Here is a 12,845-nt window from a genome sequence, read left to right on the forward strand (position 1 = left end):
AAAATTGGGTTACAGCAGGTGTAATAAGTATTAAAGGGCAAATTTTCAGCTGATTCCATGGCATAGCTGTGTCGTGCTAACAATCTAAATCTATGGCTCTGGACCCAAATACTACACAGGCACTTCTGACCTTCGTCAGCTCAGGCTTTTATGCAGGACTGTTCTCAAGAAGAGTTTCCAAGAGCATATAGCACCATTCAAGCTCCAGAAACAAATGCACCAAACACATTTTGAGACTTGCAGGCAAAGCTGGCATCTATAAAGCAACTTGCTATGTATTTATCAATCTTGAGCAGCACCAACCAACACCAGGAGATTCACCACACAAACCATTTTAGAGAAGTAGCCAAGAAGCCTCAACGTTCTCAGATCAGAAGTGAGCAGAGAAGCTCCTGTAGCACCACACTGCAACGTCAGCATTGGTTATAAGCCAAAGGCCTTCAGGCTTGCTTGTTGCCTGGAGGATATAAATGAAAGTCAGCAGGTGCAAAGGTGCAAGAAGTGCAAAATTGCATCATGTCTTTCCAAACTGTGTTTGTGCAGTAAATGAGACTCGTTTCTCTCCACGCTATATAGAGAACATTTTTATTTTCTTTGGCTTATGAATGTTTAGTTCAATTTTCATGTGTGTTCTCTGCGGTACCTTGGGATGCCCCAGGTGATTTATAAATATGTGTAGAGACCAGGTGTACTGCCAGATGTTTATGTCCCTTTACAACAGGGCTTCACCATCCCTTCCAATGGAATGCTAGTCTTACATTATTTTTTTGTAACAGATGATCAACTGGACTACAGGGTATTTGTGAGTTTTCCCCATGAGGGATTTTTTTCTTAGTTCACTTTTCTATCATCTTGTTTCTATATTTAAAATAATGCTAAGTCTTTAAACCTCTCTATGTACTCTTAAAAAAATTAGAGTTCCTTCCACATTAAAAAAAAAACACAGAAAAATGTCAACAGCTCCAGGTTTAAATCAATGAAGTCAGACTCACTGCCAAAAAAGATTTTTAATCTTAAAGCGTTACCTACACTCACTTTTTTTCTGTTTCACTCCGGCTCCTCTTTGGAAGTAGTAAAAAAATGTTTTATTGTAATAGATGTATAAACTGTAATTGTAGATCATTCTCTTAAATATAACTGTAGTAAGAAATAACCTGTAGCTCCAAGGGCAAACCAGTCTGAAGAAGCAAAAAGAACTAAGTGATTTGGCCAAGGTCATATAGTCAAATGATAGTGCGGAAAAGAAAATACAACCTGATCTAAATAGCAGTCAGCCCTGTAAAGACTAGGTGAGGGGCTGTAAGATTTTTCTCAGTACATCTTATAAGGAGAAGTGTATGTGCATGAGGGGGAAATAATAAGTGAACAGAACATACAAACAGTAATGCCCCATGAAATTTTATTTGAAGATTATTTTTAAATTCCAGGTCCTGTAAAAGTCTATAGGGTACTGAGAAAGTCCATTTGCTACATGTCCTCTGTAGCAAATAAATTCTTTGCATTTTTCTACATTAAGCAGCCTCATTTTTCACAGAGTTTTGTATCATGAGAATGACTAAACTGCCTCCCTCGGTAAAGCTGCACTTGTATAACTAAGTATTGACAAACTGAGGTCTTAGTAACCGACCCCGAGCAGTTGGTGAGATGGCTTATACTAGGAAGCATGAGGCAGGATGCAGTTTAGAGATCTAGGACAACATAGTTAATGCAATATATTGAGGCACATTCACTGGCAGTTCAAATATATGTATAACTGCATAAGTCATTTGTATGTTTTAGATTAAAAAAACAAACTTCAGAACTATTTTCAACAGTATTTCATATCAAAATCCTTTCAACATTTATTTTTGCAATTGAAAGAAAAAGCAGTTTAGCAGTTACAAGGAAGATGCTCAAGAAATTACGGTCAGCAGGGAAGAGAGTACTGATTTTTCTCAGATGAAGTGATTATTAGCACTGAGGAGACAGGACCTGAGGAGTCAGCATCTTAGCTGCTCTGTCTTGAAGACAAGGACAAAACCCCATCGTGTTCCAGGTGTAATGGAATAGGGAACATGATGCCAATGGGGGGGGGGGAAAAAGGAAAAAATTCAACTTACAGATGAAATTGTTATCAGTATCAAAGAAGTACTGAAATACTTTGAGGTTAATAATTAAAAGATCCCACACCAGGCCTGTATGAGCAATCAGTTCACCAAAGGATGGAGAGAAAGTGGTTTCTTTTGTATATATATATATTTATATATATATGCATGTAATGCTTGAAGCATATGGACACCTATAGCTAGATGCTAGCTGCTGTGTGATATACATAGCAGTGCTCTCATATAAATTAGGCACAGCTAGAATTCAGTATGTTTCTTTATAATGATTTCATATTACTGAAGGAGAATAAGTACGTGCCTTCAGCTTTTATATCTACTCAATCAGCTATTAAAACATAACTGAGCTCTTTAAACTCCTGAGTCTCTGCTGACGAGCACTGTTTGCTTCAAAACACTTCTCTGTGTTGACTGTTTACCTGGAACTGAAGGGGAGATGGGGAAATACTCTTTGGATTAGTCTTTTCCTAAGGAAGACCTTAGCTCCTCAGGCCTGGCTCCCACTGCCCCACCCTGACCCATCACTAAGCCGTGGCATTCTATAGAGGTGCTGACCTCAATCTGCCTGTGAACAACCGTGAGGTCTGGAGAGCTCTTTGTATGCTCAGGTGCTGCCCTTCCCACCGCCGCCCAGGAGCGGGCAGGCCTGGGCACTTACATCCCAGTGTGCCGGCCTGCTGGCTCTCCTCCCGGTAACCTGCCTGGCTGCCGCAGGAAGCGCAAAGAAATGCAATACTAGAGGTGGAAACTCTAACCCGGGGCAGGGCAATTCATTAAAAGAAGCCAGAGCACACTCTCATCACACTCCTGTTACAAATTCACAGCTGGCCTGTGCCAACCCGGGAGAGAAGCTATGACACAAACTATGGGATTACAAAGGTGAATTTATTCACGTGCATGAGGTGCCCCAGCCAAACTGAGCACGCCCCAGGGATTTTTCTTCGGGCATTTTACACAAAGGTATTATATGAATCACCCACCTATCTACTAATGTGCATTTCTAATCGCCCAACCATAAATGTGGCAGGGCAAAGCAACAATGGGCTTGTGTATCTTGCAACAGCAGCATCAATCAGCATTCTGGTGGTTTATCTGTTAATCCAGATGTTTCTGCTGTCAACTTCTGCAAAGTTATCAGGCATCAGCAACTTGTGTTTCTCCTAGATATGGATCCCTCAGTGAATTTTGTGAAAAGTGGCTTTATCTTAGCCGCTTGCTCCTCTTAGTAGGGGCAGGTGATGGATCTTAGGTCTTGAGATAGCAACACAGCAATTATACGCTAATGATGTTCTTGATTCCTAATGAATGCTTGGTCTCAGCCATTTACATCACACTCCCCACACCAAACTGCCCAAGGTAGCACATCAATTACCAGCTGTCCGCGTGTGTGGCCGTTTCCTGAGGGTGGGCATGATGGCTGCCCCAGCCAGGCCGGGCACACTCTCACACTACTGCACCTCTCACAGCCTGTCCCGGCACAAGTGGCCCCACTACGGCATGGCCAGGCATGGGAGCAGAGGCACACCGAAGGCTTGAGGCCCCACGCCCCGGCTAGGGCAGCCCAGGACAGCCCGGCCCCGCCCGGCCGCTGCCGCACCTGCCGCCCGCCACCCTCCGCCGTCCCACTATGCACCGCGCCAACCCCCCCCCCCACCGCCACCCTCCGGCAACCGGCGCGAGGCCGCAACCCTCGCGCGCCCTCGGCGGCAAAGCCACGCCCCCTCCGGGCCCACCCTCTCCATCCGCCCCACCCTCGGCCCCGCCCCTTCCCCGGACTCGCCGGGGCCCCGCCCCCTTCCGCCTCGGCCCCCCCCCCCCCCCCCCCCCGCCGGGTCACGCCCCTTTGCCTCGCCGCGCGCTGCGATTGGCACTCCGGGGCCGACCTCCTCCACTCAGCGCCCGCCGCTGCCCGTCACTCATCGGCGGGGCGCAGCACCGGTTGGCGGCGGCGGCGGCGCGGGCGGGCCGTGCTGTCAGTCAGGGAGCGGAGTCCGAAGTGGGGAGCGGGGAGGGGGTGAACATCTGTCTGCCGCAGCCCGGGCCCGGCTGTGCCGCCGCCGCCGCCGTGCGTGCGCCCGCCCGTGCTGCGTGCGCCCGGCGCCCCCGCCCGCCCGCTCTCCCCCCGGCCCCCGCCCCTCCCCCCTCCCGCCCGGCCCCGGGCTCCGCGCCGTCTCCGGCCGTCGGTGCCATGGGGAGCCGCTGAGCTCGGGGCCCGCTTCGCTCCGCCGGCTGCCCCGCTCACTCCTCAGCTGCCGGCAGGGGGGAGGCCGGGGGGCGGCGGCAAGCGGGCGCGGGGGGCGGGCGGGGGGAGGGCGGGAGGGGGTGAGACGCGATCCCGGAGCGGCAAGTGAGCGAAGAGGAGCCGGCGGGCGGCGGCGGGAGCGCGGGGACTTCGGGCCGCCGGGGAGTGTGAGTCCCGCAGCCCCCATCCCCACACACACCCGCTGGGACGGGGACGGGGCCGGTGCGGCCCCGCGGGGCGGGCGGAGTTGTCGGCGGGTCCTGCGGGGGGTGGGCGCAGCCGGGCGGAGAGGCGGGGGGGCGGGGGCAGCCCTCCCCGGGTGGCGAGACCGGCCGCCCCGGCGCCGCTCCCGGTTACTTTTCTTTTGTTGCCGCTGTGACCCGGGGGCGGCTTTTCCTGCGCGCCGGGCAGCTGCTTCCTTCCCCGCGGGGCGGCCGCGGGCGCGCCCGGCCACGGCCCCGGGCGGGGGAGGTTGCGGCGCTGCCCGGCAGGACCAGGCCCCCCTGGGCAGCGAGGGGCGACCGGTCCCGGTCCGAGGTGCCAGGCAGAGGTGGGGGTGGCCCTGGCGGAAAGTTGCAGTCGCCCCGTGGGGATGGGGGGGGGGCCGGGCCCGCAGGGAACTTGCTGTGAGCCCCGGGCCGCGCCTCCCCTCACGGCACGGCCCGGCTCGGCTCGGCTCGGCTTGGCCTGGCCCGGCGCGTCCAGGGGGACAGCGGGCAGGTGAACCATACGGCTCGGTAGACGCGAGTGTCACCGGAGGGGCCGGGGGAGGCCGAGGGGCTCGGCGAGTCCCGGGCGGCTGGCGGTGGGGGAGACGGGGCTGCCTTAACCCTCGGGGCTGGGGCCGGCGTCCCGGTGCCACTGCAGGCAAGTAAATGACAACCCGACTCCAGCCGGGGAAGAGCAATTTTGGGGTGAGATGAAGGCGCGGAATAGAGCCCCGGGCAGGTTAGCCACCTTGCTGCTGTGGCTGAGTCGGAGTTGGAGAGCTCGGTGTCACTTACGGTGTCTAAACGTAGAAACTGAAAGGACCGGCGGCGCGGCGGGGAGCTGTGGCTGGAATACATCGGTTCGGCTAATGCCTGCTTTTGGCTGAACCCCCGGGCTCAATAAAACCGAGTTTTTTGGGTTTCTCGGTAACCCCGTGGCTGGGGTATGCTGTCAGCGTGTAAAGCGGTCCTCCAACTTAAGGCAGAAGTGTTGCTATGCTGCAAATACAGTAGAGCCCCATATGTTTAGGATTTTCTTTTTTCTTTTTTTTTTTCCTCCCTGTTAGAAAGTTTGAAAAAAAGAGACTTTGAAGTATTTTGTTTATACTAACAGAAGAGAAAAGTTCTCCTAAGAAAAAGCTGGTGGCAGGAGTGTAGAGGAGTAGCATATGGCATTAAAAGGAGCACAGCTGGAGGTAGCATTTCCATCTGAACATGATGTCAGAGCAGCTGACAGCCTGCCATCCCTCAGCCTTTTATTCTAACACACAGACAGGGAGTTAGTGTGTGCAGATCTGTGTGTGGAGAAGGTATCTCATTCCTCTCTAACATCATCTCCACTTTGCATCTGTCTTTCCTAGTCTGCTTTTTTTCCACCGATCTAACAGACCTGGAGCCAGCAAGACTCAGAGGAAAGGACTTAATCAGGTTTATGTGTACTAAAGGTAGGAGTAGCAATAGATTAGATACAGCATATTTCTGTTTTGGTGTGTTGTTTATTGAATTTCAGAAAAAAAATCACATTACTTTTCTAACCAAGTACAGGGGTAATATATGAAATTGAGTATTAAATAGATGAGTGGACTTAGTCAAAGGGCTTGGACTGCAGTTGGAGAGTATCAGTTCTTGGGCACGTTGTTAGCATTAACTTTAATGCATATTGTGAGAATGTCTTGGTTTGGAAGAAGGAGAGAGCAGGTTCATTCTTCATCTCTGAGACCAAAACTGCACTGGATTTAGGGGCAAGCCTAAAGAGAGTGCTGCTTTATGTTCTTGTGTTGCAGCTTTTAAATGACTTTACGGGGGTTTTAGTGAAATACACAAAAATGTGCTCTTTTTAAAAACAGGACTGTTCTGGCTGAAATGTGTTTGTGGGGAAGTCTTTCATTAAACTTCACGGTTAAATATCCTGCAGCTCAGAGCCGTGGTAGTGTACAGCTGTAGTGCTTCTGAAAGATAGAAATCACTTATGTGTTTAGAAACTTTTGTACCCAGGAGAATGGCTTGACTGGTTTCCTCTTTTCTCTCTCGCGTGTAGCACTTGCAATCTTTTATTCCAGCATAACAATAATTATTTGAAGGAGTTTTTGTATTTGCGACTAATTTAGAACTTGTAGATTTGAGCTGCCTGAATTGGCCAGACAGCTGTAATCGCACTCCTCTATTCTTAATCTCTTTATCTGGGCAGCAGCTGCCATATGGCCACAGTCAGCTGGATCAGATGTTTATAAGCTTCCTTCTTCGTCCCTCTCTGTCCTTTCAGCCTCCTAATTTGATCACAGCTACCTTGTGAGCTGCCCTCCAATCTTTATTTTTAGCCCTCTTAAGGATTAGGATTGATGTTGGCTGTGGGGCACTTAAAGTGATTGTATTGTAAATCTTCGTGCTTTACTCTAGCAATGGTATTTTACAGAAGATAGTAGGGGTTGTGTTGTAAGTTTTAGTACATCTTGGTTTGTGAGGGAAGAAGATTTTTTCAATAATATCTGCCAGCCTAGAGAGCGAGGATCTGCTTAAGGTGGTTTGGGAGACCATTGCTATCAATCACAGAAGAATAGATTAGACAGGTTTTTAAGAGATTTTGCTTTCCATTTGAGTTTTGACTTCTCTGCTTCTTGTTTAAGTTTATTTTTTCTTTCTCATCAAGAAAGGTGAATATAAAAACGCTTGGATAAGGACAGTTCTTGGGATACTGACTGTAAATATGCACACAGGCTCATGTTGAATGACTTTTTTTTTTTTTTTTAAGTTTGATACTGCAGACTCTGCCTGGTGTGGGAGGGGAGGGAGATTTCTGCCCTTCTGCACAGGGAAGAGGTGCTCGCTGGCTTTCTGGATGTTAGTTTTCTTTTGTAAATTCTGCGTGTTGGCAAAACCTGTTCATGTTCTATTGTACAGTGTGGAGAAGGCTCAGAACCTGAAACTGTACTTACTGCAAGAAGAAAACCATGCAAACTGAATTTCTAAAAAGCTCAATTTTGCTGTTAGTATATACTAACACCCATAAATAATTTTTATACTTCATGAGTGTTAGACCTTCAGATTTGGGTATATTGGCATTTCCTCATGCGCAAACTTCTCCTTTTGCTACAATTTGACTTTAAAAAGAAGACTGATGATCTGCTTTTATTTTTTTTTCTTTGCCCTCTGTGATCTCTCAACCTTAGCATTAAAAAAAATACAGATTTTTTGGGGGGTCTCCATCCTAGGGATGCAATCTGGAGGAAGTTCCCTAAAAAAATAATAATAGCTGTTGAACAGATTTTATGAACAGCAGTGATACTTTAAAAAAATTACAAATGTTGTACCTATGCGCTTATTTACCACAGAAGGGGAGTCCGAACTTCAGTGGTTGATCAGGGAAAGAGTTGCCATCGTACATGCGTGTTAAATAATTTTTGGATGGTGTCAGTACCAGAATTCTGGCAATATAAAGGCGAGGTTTTTGGAGTGGAATAACTTGGATTCGTAAGTTACATGATTCCGACCTACATTTAATTTTTAAAAATCTCATTGCTTATAGGTTATGAAGACAGTATGGAGTTTCCTGACCACAGTAGACATTTGCTACAGTGTCTGAGTGAGCAGAGACATCAGGGTTTTCTTTGTGATTGCACTGTTCTGGTAGGAGATGCCCAGTTCCGAGCACACAGAGCTGTACTGGCTTCATGCAGCATGTATTTCCACCTCTTTTACAAGGACCAGCTGGACAAAAGGGACATTGTTCATCTGAACAGCGACATTGTTACAGCCCCAGCTTTCGCTCTCCTGCTTGAATTCATGTACGAAGGAAAGCTCCAGTTCAAAGACTTGCCCATTGAAGACGTGCTAGCAGCTGCCAGTTATCTCCACATGTATGACATTGTCAAAGTCTGCAAAAAGAAGCTGAAAGAGAAAGCAACCACGGAGGCAGACAGTACAAAAAAGGAGGAAGACGCTTCAAGTTGTTCAGACAAAGTGGAGAGCCTCTCTGACGGCAGCAGCCACATGCCAGGAGACTTGCCCAGCGATGAAGATGATGGAGAAGATGAAAAATTGAACATCCTGCCTAGCAAAAGGGACTTGGCGGCGGAGCCTGGGAACATGTGGATGAGATTGCCCTCAGACTCAGCAGGCATTCCCCAGACTGGCGGAGAGGCAGAGACGCACGCAGCAGCAGCTGGAAAAACAGTAGCCAGCCCCTGCAGCTCAACAGAGTCTTTGTCCCAGAGGTCTGTCACCTCCGTGAGGGATTCAGCAGATGTTGACTGTGTGCTGGACCTGTCTGTCAAGTCCAGCCTTTCAGGAGTTGAAAACTTGAACAGTTCTTATTTCTCTTCACAGGACATGCTTAGAAGCAGCCTGGTTCAGGTGAAGGTGGAGAAAGAGGCTTCCTGTGATGAGAGTGATGTTGGCACTAATGACTATGATATGGAACATAGCACTGTGAAAGAAAGTGTGAGCACTAATAACAGGGTACAGTACGAGCCGGCCCACCTGGCTCCGATGAGAGAAGATTCGGTCTTGAGGGAGCTAGATAGAGAGGACAAGGCAAGCGATGATGAAATGATAACTCCAGAGAATGAAAGAGTCCAGGTGGAAGGCAACATGGACAGCAGCTTGCTCCCTTATGTGTCAAACATACTTAGCCCCGCTGGCCAAATTTTCATGTGTCCTCTGTGCAACAAGGTCTTTCCTAGCCCCCACATCCTGCAGATCCATTTAAGCACGCACTTTCGAGAGCAGGACGGGATCCGCAGCAAGCCTGCTACCGATGTCAATGTCCCGACCTGCTCGTTGTGTGGTAAGACTTTTTCTTGCATGTACACCTTGAAACGTCATGAGAGGACTCATTCAGGTGAAAAGCCCTACACTTGCACCCAGTGTGGGAAGAGCTTCCAGTACTCCCACAACCTGAGCCGCCACGCAGTGGTTCACACGCGGGAGAAGCCTCATGCTTGTAAGTGGTGTGAACGCAGGTTCACGCAGTCTGGAGACCTTTACAGACACATTCGGAAGTTTCACTGTGAGTTGGTGAACTCATTGTCTGTCAAAAGCGAAGCACTGAGCTTACCTACTGTCAGAGACTGGACCTTAGAAGATAGCTCACAAGAACTTTGGAAATAAAATTTTTATATATATAAATAATATATATATAAATCTATATAGTTGTGGTACAGTCTAAAAGCAATCTTGTTTCCTTGAACTGAAAGTTTGGCTATTAGCTTGTTTTTTGCACTTTAAGGCAGCATGAATATTTCGCTAATTTAGCACTCCAATAAAAATGAACTGTAGAGGTAATCCGACAAAGTCACAAATTACGGAGCATATTTTTCCCCTTTTTTGGAATAGAAGCCAGCGGATACTTTACTTCTAAGGAATCTCCAATTCAAAAAATTTGGACGTGGCTTTATTCTCCCCAAAACATTGTGTTCTTTTATAAGCTCTCGATCTTTCTCCTCTTTAAAAGCTGAATGTAGAAATCCTCTCCCAATTTTGTCAGTTCCTTTACATTTCTGTAATTGCATGAGTCCTTTCTAGCTGTTGGAAACCTGAATGCTTTTAGACCCAAATGGAAAATTTCTGAAATGCTGGATTATCTATTTTTAAACAAGCGGTTGACTTAAACTTGTTATGGCAACTTCTGGATTTCTGACAGTTCCCACTGGAAAAAAAAAAGAAAAAAAAAGAAAAAAAACCACAAACAAACAGAAAAACAAAAACAAAACAAAAAAAGGCAACAAAAACATAAAACAAAAACCCTGAGAGTACACTGGGATCACTGGGACTCTGTCTTACGTGAAGGTTTGCTTGGGATGAAAAAGGATATTGCAGCTTCAGCAGTGATGAACTGTGTGTTTAAAAAATGTGAATTACTGTTATTGTATACTGTAATTGATTACATGGGCCGGGGGGAGGTATCAAAGAACTTGGCAGGTTGTGTTGATGCTCTTAGTTGAGTCTTGAAAAGTAAATATTAACGCTACAGAAATGCATGATTTTCAGTATATTTTTGTCTTTGTTTGCATTGTATAACTTTAACGAGTGAGTTGAAAATTATTTAATTTCCTTAGGAAAAAAACCTGACACCGTTGAAAATGCCAGTGTTACGAAGAAGAGAAATGCACTGTTTTTATTTTATCTAATTTAAATTTACTTTCCCACTGTCTTTAAGTTGAGAAGAACTTAAGCTGCGAGTCGCCGATTTAGCTACGTTAACAAGGAAAAAAAACCCACAAAAAACCCCACAAAAATACTGAATGTTTACAACCAGGCTTCGAGATTTGCATGTGTGGTGTGCATTTACTAACCCCAGCCCCTCCTAATTGCACAGACCCCACGCCAGCTCCAGCTGAGGTGCGTCCATTTCCCCAGATGAGCATTCGTAGGATTCCTGCTGCACCGCTCCACCACAATAGGTCGTTCTTTTTTTTCCCCCCCGCATTGAAAAGAGGCTGTGGACTGAAAAAAAAAATTAAAAAAAGAAAAAAAAAGAAAAAAAAAAAAAGAAGAAGAAAAGGCCCTGGGCTGAAAGGCCTGGGCAGGCCTGAGTGACAGGGGGGCCGGGGGAGGGCAGGGGAAGGACTATGCGTATCCAAGCAGCAGAGACTGCAGCCTGACGTGTGGTTTTAATGACCAACACGCAGGTCAAAAGCATTTTGCACAGTGTTTGTTTTCCTGTCTTGCACTTACAAATAAGGTCTATGGGAGTAGCATGGAAAACGTTTGCTGTTTTTCCTTTTTTTTTTTCCCCTTTTTTTTTTCTCTGCTTTTGTTTAAAATTTGATCGCCTTAACTACTGTAAACATAGCCTATTTTTGTGCTTAAGATACTGAATGGAAAACTCCATTGTGTATTGCTGGACTGTTTTGGAAATATTTGGTCAAATGTGTGTTAATTTGGCTGTAATGGCATTTAAAACAAAACAAAAAAAAAGCTGTGAAAATGGCCTTGGAGCGTTATCTTTAGTTACTTGAATAGTTTCTAGGTTTTAAAACTACATTCTTTTCTTAAGTTAGAGAAGACAATCAGTGTCTGAGGAAAATGGACTTTCTCTTGGATTTTTTTGTGGTCCTCGTGAGTGATTGCTTTTTTCCTTTCCTTAGTTTCACATTCTTCTTTTGTTCTAAAACTTAGACTGACATCTAGCTTTGACAATCATAGTATGTTTTATTTTCCTGAGGGGGGAATAACTTATAATGCTGTTTAGTTTTGTACTATTGGTGTGTTGGTGAATTTTTAAACTGTGTGCTAACTGCAATAAATTATATGAACTGAGAAATCAATTCCCTTGTCTTTTTTCCCTCTTTTAAATTATAGTCACGGAGTATTTTTTATAATGTGTAACTTTATTACTTTTGTACAGACTTCTATTGCTAACTGTGTATGGAATATGTTTTCAGTATGCTTTTGAGCACTTTGTTGCTAACGTACATATTTACATCTCACTTAACATTTAAAAAAAAATTAAATGCTTGTGTTTGAAAGCATTTCTGTGTGTGCAGCTCTCGATCTTTCTGTAGAGGTATTTTTTTGTTAGCTTTTTCTCCCCCAAAGACTTTTGCAGAAGCAGTCTATTAAAATCCAGACACTTTGCTACCATGCAAATATCTAGGCAGGCACACAATTCCTTTTCTGGGCTTAATTTCACCCTAAGGATCTCTCTTGGGCTCACTCTTTTGTATTCAGTCTCTATCAGAACAGCAGAGCAGAAGGCAACAACTTAATCTGAAGCACTGGCCGGGTGCTGACTGGCCGTCAGCATTACAGTAGGCAGTGAAAATGCCCAGAATACGGGTAATACATCAAAACTCTCTGGCCTACTGAGGGAAATTGAAATAATCCTGAATCTGTTTGGGGATTTCTCTTACAGCCTGAACATTTCTTTAAAAAAATAAAATTAAGCTTGCTGAAACCTTTGAAAAAGGCCTGGGTTAGTTGCTTGTTGTAGTATATACCCAGAATTCTTGTTTGAGGCCGCTCTATCCTAGGAACAAGCACTGCAGAGCCCAATGGGAATATGAAAGTAGAGCTAAATTAGAAGTCTGGAACAGAGACAGCAGGACTAATTTGAAAGGGAAAAAAATATCTTAATTTAAACATTTCATTACATTTGTCATCTGCTGAGGTACAACTGAAGTTGTGCCTTGACCAAGTGAATCTCGGTGCCTAATGCTATTCTGCTAATCTTCCTACATTTACAGTAACTTGCACTTAGCCAAAATGATCTTTTTAATGGTTTTATTCTTTATAACAATTTTCAATCATCATTTACTGTGTTTGGGGTTGGGGTTTTTTTGCATTATTAGAGAT

The 12,845-nt window shown here is 45.9% G+C and overlaps 1 protein-coding gene across 2 annotated transcripts; it reads left to right on the top strand.

Annotated features, from left to right (window-relative positions):
- Window positions 1-4,146: 4,146 nt before the first annotated feature.
- On the top strand, window positions 4,147-12,019 carry ZBTB18 (zinc finger and BTB domain containing 18). 2 transcript variants are annotated; one of them, XM_034060962.1, is made up of 3 exons: window positions 4,467-4,511; window positions 5,915-5,998; window positions 8,077-9,659. In XM_034060962.1, the coding sequence occupies exons 2-3, from the start codon at window positions 5,986-5,988 to the stop codon at window positions 9,657-9,659; spliced, it is 1,596 nt and encodes a 531-aa protein (XP_033916853.1). In that variant the 5' UTR covers window positions 4,467-4,511; window positions 5,915-5,985. The 2 variants fall into 2 exon arrangements, with proteins under 2 accessions (XP_033916854.1, XP_033916853.1); XM_034060963.1 differs by lacking the exon at window positions 5,915-5,998 and having other exon boundaries at window positions 4,147-4,511; window positions 8,077-12,019.
- The last annotated feature ends 826 nt before the right edge of the window (window positions 12,020-12,845 follow it).

This window comes from Melopsittacus undulatus, chromosome 3 (assembly GCF_012275295.1).
Source record: "Melopsittacus undulatus isolate bMelUnd1 chromosome 3, bMelUnd1.mat.Z, whole genome shotgun sequence".
In the NCBI taxonomy this organism is placed as follows: domain Eukaryota; kingdom Metazoa; phylum Chordata; class Aves; order Psittaciformes; family Psittaculidae; genus Melopsittacus; species Melopsittacus undulatus.